This window comes from Heliangelus exortis, chromosome 15 (genome assembly GCF_036169615.1).
Source record: "Heliangelus exortis chromosome 15, bHelExo1.hap1, whole genome shotgun sequence".
NCBI lineage: Eukaryota > Metazoa > Chordata > Aves > Apodiformes > Trochilidae > Heliangelus > Heliangelus exortis.
The window spans coordinates 9,629,113-9,639,478 of NC_092436.1; the positions used below are offsets into that span (position 1 = coordinate 9,629,113).

The following is a 10,366-nucleotide window of genomic DNA, read 5'->3' on the forward strand; positions in this document are numbered from 1 at the left end:
TTTTCTTGAAATTGGTCTTGAAATTGCTGTTGACTTTAAATGCTGCAATATCTTGCTCATAAATTTTCCTTCTCCCATCTGTAAAATGAGGATGGCAGGATTTCTGTGCCATCTGTGGTGCTGTGAAGCTGAAAACAATCATCATTTATAAAGTGCTTTGAGCACAAATGGGAAGTTCTCTGTAAAGGCAAGGCTTTGTGGGATGAAATGTTCCTTAATGTGCCAGTTGCATCTGGTATCTGAACCAGGAGCTGGGTTGAAAGTTTTAGAAGAGCAATCTGGTGGTGCAGAGGTACTGCTCCAGTTGCTAAATGTCTGGGTTTATTTGTGCTGTTAAGGCTGCTAAATGTTGTGCTTTATTTGCATTGTTGTAAATCTCCTGTTCATTGTTAGAAAATTCAAGGGAAAAAAAGCCAGTGGCAGCACATCCTTAAAAAAATCAGTATCCTACATCTGCATTCATCTCGAGCATCTCTGATCTTAACAGCCAGGATTCTCAGAGATGGTGTGACTCTGGCCACCAGCTGGTGATTTAATAGCACGTGCCCTGTAAATAGGAAACTGGGAGCCACAGTCACGAGCGTTCAGCCCTTGTGCAGCCTCAGGAGAGGATGCATCTGACAGGAACAAAAGGTTGTTCATTTTTGTCCAGGTTTGCAGGTTGTAGAAGGGGAGCTGCCTAACCTCCGCCCCAAGAGGCACATTTGCTTTTTTATTGGCATAAAGCTGAGGGCCAAATCAGTGCAACAAAGAGCAGGTCGTGGCCAAGCACAACATTTGGAGATAAAAAGCGCGAATAACGCGAAGCGCGCGCAGCGAGCCGGTTGTGGTCACCCGGGCTTGAGAAAATACAGGGCTGGGGTGAGGCACTACTGATGGGGCTGCTGGTTTCTCCTTTGCAGACACAAGCCACCAGACCCGCTCTGTCTCCAGCCGCCCCTACTACAGTTTGCCCAACAGCAGCCATGAGAGGCGCTCGGTCCTCGCCATCACAGAGCCCCCGCGCTTCCACTCTCAAGCCAAAGGCAAGAACGTGCGCCTGGACGCTCACTCCCGCAAGGCCACGCGGAGGAACAGTTTCTGCAACGGGGTCACCTTCACCAATCGACCCATCCACCTCTACGAGAAGGTCAGGCTGAAGCTGGTGGCTGTGCACCACGGCTGGAGTGGGGCTCTACGCTTTGGCTTCACCATTCATGACCCGTCGCAGATGAGCTCTGAGGAGATACCAAAGTACGCCTGTCCGGACCTGGTGACCCGACCCGGCTACTGGGCCAAAGCTTTGCCAGAGAGGTTTGCTGTGAGAGACAATATCTTGGCCTTCTGGGTTGACCGTCATGGGAGAGTCTTCTACAGTATTAATGATGAGGAGCCAATATTGTTTCACTGTGGTATTAAAGTTTCTGGTCCTCTCTGGGCACTCATAGACGTCTATGGAATCACTCATGAAGTGCAAATACTAGGTAAGTGTGTGTTTTGATCCATGGCTTGCTCTTCTGGCTGCTTTTTCCACAGAGATCATGTAGAAAAGATGCATCATCTATCTATTTGATCAGTCCTGTGGGACACTTAAGAAAACTAACATACCATTGCTTTTATCCCTCAAATCAAGAGTTTTTCTTTTGCCAGCAGGATGGATCCAGAAAGAAATAAATTTCAGAAGTGTCAGTAATGGAAAGTCTGTAGCTGTGCATTATAACAGCCATGTGGAGGGATAAATGGAATTCTTTACATGTAATTTTACCCAGCTTTTTCTATGCTGTTATGGCATAGAAAACCATGGTGCTGCTTTACAGCAAGGTTCCAGGGACTGAGGAGATTGAGGTTACCTGTTCTTCCCCTGTTCTTTCCCAGATACCAGTTACAGCCAGTCCACTGGAAAACTACCACCCATTCCCCAGGAGTTTTCTGGCACCCTTCCCCAGCCCTTCTCCCCACCTAGGCTGGCAGGTTAACAAGCTGTGTTTGCAGATGTAGCCCAACTTACCCTCCCCTTCCATGTGGGCAGCACTGTATGGCTGCAAAGCATCAGCCACAGCCCAGGATGCAGCCCACCAGCTGAAGAGTGATTAGAAAATATAGTGCAAGGTCCTGTGTGCTTCAGGATTCTTGCCACCACCTTCCACATCTGCCCTCACCTCTGGGCTGGTTCCTGTATTCAGGTGGTGCCTGGCTGATTTACAAGCATCATCCCTGGGAAAGGCTGAAGGAGGGGATGGATAACAATGGATTGGATAGCAAACTGAGCTATGGAATGACTTTATTTTTTGTGACTTTTACAGCATTGAAATCTCAAATTAATTCAGTGTGAGATGGAGTTTTTTGAACTAGTCCACACCACAGGGAATCCTTTTAAAATACAAGAGTGTTGTCCTTTCTCAGAAGCTCCTGGGATCTGATTTAGTTTTAGTAGCCAAGTTAACCTGCACCTGCTGGAGGGGATGGTGCCTCCATCCTCACACATACAGACACCAGCAATAAGTTGTGAAATGGTTAGTCCAGTGAGCAGGCAGCTTCATTACGTACTCTTCTGAATGATACCATTTATTTTACAGCTGAGAAAGCTACACATAACACTTTTCCATGCCTGCTTGTCTCAAATGTATACTTAACCCTTACCAGTACCTTATCCTGTAATTGCAATTGTGATGCACTCCAGCCTCTGGTGCTCATTGCAGAGTTGAAGGAGCATTTGCTGTATTAGCCAGTGCATCTGCTTCACCTGAGCAGTCCTTTTCCCTCATTAGATTACAGTTAGAAAAATAAAATTCAGCTTATTTCTTCCCCCACCCCTCATCCTGCCTGTGGTGTCCAAGTGTGCAGAGTGAAAGACTTGACACAAAGGCAGCTGCACTCTGATATGTATATATATATATATATATATACATTTGTTTTTAATCAAAGCACCAAACCCCACAAACTGCCCCAAGATGTTGCATAAGATGTTGCATTAAGATGTTGCATAAACCCCCCCAACTGCATTAAGATGTTGCTCAGGCATAAGGGGATGAAGCCTCTTCGCTGCAGATGTGGTGGTGTCTCAAATTGGACGTGTTTGTGTCTCTGTCCTCCAAAAATTTTGCAAGTTGAGAAAGCTGTGAAATACAGCCCAAATACAGATGCACAAAATACATCCTTCAGCATCATGGAGCTTGGATATGTTTTACTCTGTGGGAGCATTTCTTGCCAAATATCCTGTGCTTGCTAGAAGCAGCTGGTCCAGCCATCAGCCTGTACCAGTGGCCTTTCCTGCATGGGCTTCTGAGCAAAGGCAGCCTCTGCTCAGCTTGTTAATGCCTTAACTTTGGACTGAAGTGTCCAAAGCCACCCCAGGCAGTGATGGAGGTAGAAGGAAGGACTCTCCTTAACCTCCCCACACATTTAAATCACCTCCTGGTGTGGCATGGCTGAGGTGAAAATCTGGGAAATTAATTAAGAGTCAGCAACCTTGACTTTCTTTTTGCCGTGAAAGTGGAAATAACTCTCTCACTGTAAAAACTTCCTTTGTGACTCTTACAGCAAGTAGCTTTTGTGACAAGCTCTCAATTAAAATGTCTGCAGTGCTGTGAACACCCCTGAGGTACGAGGCTTGAAATCTTGTAAAATTACTTCTCTTGGACACACCTGTGCCAAGACACCTCATAGCTGTAAGGCAAGGATGAAGAGTGTGAAAGGAACGTTGGTCCATGGCTGTGCACCAGTGGTTGACCTCTGGCTAGTTTCTCCCTTGTTTTTCCATTCCAGAATGTAGATAACCTGTGGGCTGAAGTAATAACAATTGTAACTGTAAAAGTAGGCAATTGTATCTTGACTCTAATGTCCCTTATCATTGGGTTTGTCTCACAGACAGCATGTTTGCAGAGACCATGACCTCTGCCCGTCTCAGCACCGCCCGTCTCAGCACTTGCCTTCCGCAGAGCAACCACGATTCAGCCAACTTCAACAACAACGAGCTGGAGAACAACCAAGTGGTGGCCAAAATTGCAAACCTAAACCTAAGCAGGGTCCCAGGGCTTGGGACAGACAACCACATCATCCCCTGCTGCCCCAACCGCCGGCCACGTGCCCAGGGGGTGCCCGCCTTCCTGGACACAGACCTGAGATTCCACCCCACCCGTGGACCTGACATCACCTTTTCTCAGGACCGGATGGTTGCTTGTACCAACTGGCAAGAGAGCAACAGGACTTTGGTGTTTTCTGACCGGCCTTTGCACATCGGTGAAAGCCTCTTTGTGGAAGTAGGACATCTTGGCTTGCCATACTATGGGGCCCTTTCATTTGGCATCACTTCTTGTGATCCGAGTACTTTAAGGACAAATGAGCTCCCAGCAGATCCAGACTTTCTCTTGGACCGCAAGGAGTACTGGGTGGTTTACAGAGCCTTCCCAGTCCTCAGCAGTGGTGACATTCTCAGTTTCATGGTCTTGCCCAATGGGGAGGTGCACCATGGAGTGAATGGAACCAGCCGAGGAATGCTAATGTGTGTGGACACCTCACAGTCTCTCTGGGTGTTTTTTACAATCCATGGTGTAATCAACCAGCTTAAAATCCTGGGTAAGTGCAGCCTACGGGAATTATAAAAGGGAGAACCTCATTGGTGAAGTTTCCTGGGCTGGACCGAGAACTACAGCTTTGCATTCACAGTGTTGCCTTTAGCAGGTGGTCACTGGTGTGAGGAAGCAGCTCCTGATCTTACCTTGTGTTTGCAAACAAGAGTGAACAAGACATGGTAGCTGTGGAATAGATGTAACTCCCCAAGAAAAGGATGAGACTTGAGAGATAAAATAAGCAGCAGATAGGGATTCAGGGAAGGATTTGGGGGTGCCAACTGGTTCTCAGAGGGTTTGTTTTGAAGCCCACAGTTCCAGCCAACAGGTACTGAACTCCAGTTTGGTAAAGGCAATGATTTTTGGGATCAATGGCTCTGGTGTAAGCACATCAGTGTGTTGCTGATGGACAGTAACCTCTCCCCAAGCACTGCCACAGGGTGGGTATCAGATGTCACTTTTGATCTGTTGCTCCTGACCGGTTCCAGTGCTGCTTCTTTCCTCTCGTTAAAGCTTCTTTCAGAAAAGCAGGTGTTGATGACTTTTTAAATAATTTTTTTTTGACTTGAAGCCATGGCCTTTCCCAGCTGCCCCTGATCTGACAGTAAGACAGTGATAGCTTGAGGCTGCTCCTGCTGGAGAGATCAGGACAGTAGGGAAGTGACTTTACACCTCAAGTGATGGCTGCTGGATAACCTGGTGCTTGCCTTGCTGAAGCAGTGAACAGAAACTGTACAATGGCAAAGCAAGGTCCAGGCCCTGGAGGTGACAGCAAAAACTATGTGCCTGTATCATTACTAACAGGCAGCACTTAGCTCAGCAGCTGGACCTCACCCTGAAGCCTCCTGAGCACATGGGGTGGGAGGGGTTCAGTGGGTGGAGGGACATTTACCTGGGGTTGGGATCCATAGTCCCCCAGCAGCTCAGCTCAGCTCAGCTCTCTCCTGTGTTTGCAGGCACTGTGCAGTCCAGCCCAGTGACCGTCTCTCCCTCAGGATCCCCTGGTGGCTCACAGTATGACAGTGACTCAGACATGGCCTTCAGTGTGAACAGGTCATCCTCTGCTTCAGAGTCATCGCTCGGTAAGGAGAGCCCAGCACGGGGCTGTGCCAAGAGAGGGATCTGGGCTGACAGATGCTGCTGGGGCTGTGCAAGCAGCAGGGCAAGGCTTGGGGGGAGATGTAACATCTCCTGTGAGGCCAAGAGAAATAATTGGAAGAAAACACGAAGCGGCGGGAAGCTTTTCATGGCCTGAAGAAAGGCTGCACATTGCTTCCCACTTTGTCAGTCTGCCTAATGAAAGCAGGGCTGCCCTGGCTGCAGCAGCAGTGCTGTAATAGCAAGGGGTGTGGTGTCACATCTAAGGTCTTTTCCCCTACCCAGTCTCCTGCTTTCTGCACAGCCAGGGCTCTGCTGCCAGAGGGATATCCACATAACTGCTCAAATGCTGGTGTTTGAGTCCTGGGCAGATGTCCCTGAGTGCCCTGCCTGGGCTGTGTTGTGCAGTGTCGCAGCTGCCTGGCACGGCTGGTGGGATGCAGAAGCACCTTGTGTGGAGCATGGCTGCTTCAGGGGCTCTGCACACCCACACTGTGAAGCAGGTGTGCAAAATCGTAGTCCTGAGTGAGGAAGCCCAGGTGAGCCATGCTTACTCTGTCTGTACAAAAAGGGAGCTCTACCCATGCTGCAGTTTGTGTGGCTAAATGAACCAGCCAGTGACTAAGGAAGGAAGAGCCTTAAAAGCTTATTTGAGTGTGTGTGTTGTCAGGTTTGTACCAACCTGGTGACTAAATAATCTCATTCCTTCCTCCTCTTTTGCAGTGACTGCTCCCAGCTCCCCTCTGAGCCCCCCCATCTCTCCTGTCTTCCCCCCTCCAGAGCCATCGAGCAGCAAGAACGGGGAATGCACCGTCTGCTTTGACAGCGAGGTGGACACAGTGATCTACACCTGCGGACACATGTGCCTCTGCAACACCTGTGGTCTTAAACTGAAGAAACAGCTCAATGCCTGCTGCCCAATCTGCCGCCGGGTCATCAAAGATGTTATTAAAATCTACCGTCCGTAGCGCCCGGCGGGGGCTGTGGGAAGGGGGAACCCGCTAGCAGTAACCTTGCCTTTCCGTCCCTGCTTCTGGGTTATTGTGCTGGTCAGTTGTTAATCAAGTGGCTTGTAATCTGTGTTTCCTTATTTGGCTGGTAGGGCACAATTCAGGGATAAAATTGAGCTGAGAATCATCTGGGGCCCCAAAGGCACCGCTGCCGTGCTGACCTGGCCGTGTGCCCACGGGTGAATTTGGGGAATCGTGGCCTGGACCTGACCCAGCTGCAAATGAGAAATTTCCCACATGCAGAGGTTCTTTCTTTCCTCCTCCAGAGGAGCTCACAGCAGTGCTGGTTGGGAAGAGGAGGTTTCCTCTTGGTCGGGGCCAAGTGCCACTGGACTTCCCAACCCCAAAACTCCAGCATCTCTGGACTGCTGCCCCATGCATGCACTGTGGTAGAACAAAATTAGGACAAGTGGGAGGGTTCAAAGTGGATAAAGCTGATCTGGAAATAATCATGTTCATCTCTAGAAGGTGAACTAGCTAAGGCCAAATAGTAGCACAGCCAGACTGTCACTTGCTTGGGTTTTGCTCTCCTAAAAAGGCTTCTGGGGCATATGGAGTACCTGGTATGGACTTGAATAAAGCAGCTTTTGCTTTCTGTGGCAGAGCAAGGACTTTTGGCCAGGGAGGTTAAGAGTTAGGAAGCATCCACAGGTTAGCAGTGAGGAGCATGAGGAGCGGGGCTCAATCTTCCTCCTGCCCCCTCACTGGGACTTTTGGGAGCCTGTGGTGAGAAATTAATTTCTCACCCAGTCCCAACAGGCTCACTATTTTTTTGCTGAAGACTGTGTATGTGCTGATTTTACCTGTTTTTCCTCCTGCCTTTCCAGGTTTTTCCTGCACAGCTCTCAGCTGCTTGGATGCTGAGTCCCAACAGTAAATGAGAACTTGTTGAGATGAACAGGGCTCTCTCTCACTTGGCTTTACTTGGGAGAAAGGAAAAAAAGGCTCTGAGGCTATTACTAAATCTTGGGACTTAAAGGGTAAATGGGTTTCAGCTGTGATATTAGACAGCTACAAGCATCCCCATGACCTGGGTGCTGCACTTGCTTACAGACTGGCACTCAGCCCTGTCCTGGCCCTGCTCTGCAATCCAGCAGAGCACACCCTGGAGAGCAGCTCATCCTCCTCCAGCAGTGGGCTGTGGCTGCCAATGGGCACAGAGAAAAACTTTTTTTTTTTTTTTTTTTTTTTTTTTTTTTTTTTAATTGAAGAGCTAATTAACATTTTAATTAAGAGTCTAAATGAGAAGCTTCAGAGGGGCATCTCACCCTCTGCCCTGCTGCATCTGCAGGAGAGCCTGCTGGCTTTGCAGAACCCTTTTTGGAAATCTGGCTCCTGCCGCTGTCTGTGCTGCTGCTCAGCAGAGCCACAGGCACAGAGACTGCAGCAAGAGTTCACCTACACCTTTTCAAAAGAAAGTTTCCATCAGCTGGAGGCTTGCCCAGACCACCAGGCTGCCCTCTGCCCTGGGGACCACAGGAGGTGCCTTTGCAGACCTCTCCCCTCTCCCCTGTTTGCAGGTCAGGGTCTGTCTGCCCACTCATCAGTGGGCACCAGGATAGCAAAGAATGTGAACATGGGATGAAAGGCCAGGTGGGTTAGTGCCTGCCTGGTGACCAGGCTGCAGTGGGAGCCTTTGCACGAGGGGGAATTCAAGGGAAGCTGTCCCAATCCACAGCAAGCAGTGCTAGCTTGGATCAGGTCTGGGCTAGCAAACACCAGCAGCTGCCCCTGAGGCTGCTGTCCTGATTCCAGGGATGCCCCATCCCTGTAGTTGGCTGCAGATGGTTGTGTGGATGGGTGGAGCAGCTCCATTTGCTTGCCTGACACCTCAGGTCCTCAATGAGGGGGGTGACTGCATGCCTTGGGTGGCAGTTTTTTATTTCATATACATATATATATATATATATGCTCCTCTCCTCTTCTCCTCTCCTTCTTCTCCTTTACTCTTTTCTTTAAATCAGCAAGAAGAAATACTGAATCCACCCCAGGCTGTGCCTGAGCCATTCAGGACACATTGCACAGGTTGAATTTTTGCTGTAGTTTCCAGAAGGGCATCATTCCAGCGGGGCCAGCAAGGGACCCAGCTCAGTCAGGGTTCAGAGGGTAGCCATCCAGTGAGTGGGACATGAGAGCAGAGGACATGTCACCCTGCCTGTCCAAAAGCAACAGGAATTTTCCAAAATAGGCCTCTTAAAAAAAAAAAAAAAAAAAAAAAAAAAAAAATCCAGGAAAAGGTAGCCTCTTACAGATTTAATTGTTAGTACTCGTATTGCTATTTTTTTTAAACAGTCTGATGATGATATATGATTTGTACAGAAGATCTGTTTGTGCCTTATAAGGGTGTCTGTGCACTTTTTATCCTTTTTAAAGCAACTTTTAAAAAGAAAAAAAAAAGAGGGGGGAAAACAACACAGATCAATGGTAGTTTTATAGAATTTTGTGTTCACTGAGAATCCTGCTTTTTTATATATATATACATATATATATATATTAGAGTGAAAAAAGTGTTTATTCCCATGGATTCCTCCCCCATGTCTCCTCCTAAACTATTTGTTTCAAAATTTTAAAAAAGGAAGGAAGAAAGAAAAAGAAGAGATGGGGGAAGTGTTTTACTTCCCCCTTTCCAAGACAGTTACTCTATTCCCATCCCATTTATGATTCGATACTGTGACCTGTACATCATGTTTAAGCTGAATCAGATTTTGGACCTCTGTATTAGGCTTTTCAAGGAAATCATTTGGGGGACTGGGGTGGGGAGGGCATCGCACGAGGGAGGGAACTGCACTTCTACTTGTCAGTGCTCTATAGCGTTGTGGTCAGTGCTGTGTGTTTTACTTTTGTCCATTTACCTGTTTTACATTAATATAATTTTACTTGTTTATGAAACAAATAAAACCTTGGCTTGTAAAGGGTGCTACCAGCTGTTTGACCTGGAGGGTGAGCAAATCCTTTCTTTCCAAAGCATGGCAATGTTAATACGTAGAGGTAGGGCACTTCTGCTCAGCTCAGGCAGCTCTGCTTCCAAAAAAGTTCCCCAAAGTTTGGCATTTTAAATACCTTGCATGAGATTTGCTTTGTTCCTGGGGGAGTCACTGCACTGTGTCTGCTCAGTCCCTTCATGGAGGGGATTCCTGCCTCATTTAACCTTGCAAAACTTGAAGGTCTTGGCTGTAAAAGCAGTCTGTATTTTAGGGCTACAGAGGAGGGAGGATGTCCTGTGGCATATGCCCTCTCAAATTGCCCCAAATTCTTCACCATCTCAAACAAGGCAGATGCCAGTCTGGACCTACACTTGTGTTGTGCCTGTGCTGAGGCTGTGCTGAGGCTAAAATTGTACCAGGTGGCTCAGGGAGCGGGTGATGCAGTCATGGGCAGGAGGGCTGCTTAGCCTTTGGTTTTTTTCCCCCCTTTTTTTTTTCCCTTTTTTCTTTCTTTTTTTTTTTTTTTTCTTTTCTCTTTTGTTGTTTTTGCTTTGTAGCGATGCCTGGCTCCATTTCACAAGCAGAGGCCAACAGAAGGCTTCTCTGTAAACTGTTTATATCCTGAAATGTGGGCCACTGAAGCCAGACACAAGTTAAGCATCCTCAGATGTGGTTTAAAGTGGAGTAGAAGAATTCATTCATAACTCTGCCCTGGCAAGAACATGGCCATAGTTAAGCCTTTGCACAAAAAACCCTCGGGAGCCACAGATGGCAAAGGAGCCCAATA

At 47.9% G+C, this 10,366-nt stretch overlaps 1 protein-coding gene across 3 annotated transcripts in view; it reads left to right on the plus strand.

Moving 5' to 3' along the window:
- The window catches only part of NEURL1B (neuralized E3 ubiquitin protein ligase 1B), a 132,264-nt gene extending 122,697 nt beyond the window's left edge, over window positions 1-9,567 (plus strand). For 2 of the 3 annotated variants that reach the window (XM_071758515.1, XM_071758516.1), the window contains exons 2-5: window positions 903-1,463; window positions 3,847-4,554; window positions 5,504-5,629; window positions 6,369-9,567. In XM_071758515.1, the coding sequence (XP_071614616.1) occupies window positions 903-1,463; window positions 3,847-4,554; window positions 5,504-5,629; window positions 6,369-6,613 (1,640 nt within the window). In that variant the 3' untranslated portion in view covers window positions 6,614-9,567. The remainder of the gene's footprint in view (window positions 1-902; window positions 1,464-3,846; window positions 4,555-5,503; window positions 5,630-6,368) is intronic. The other variant, XM_071758517.1, reaches the window with a different exon arrangement.
- Window positions 9,568-10,366: the final 799 nt, after the last annotated feature.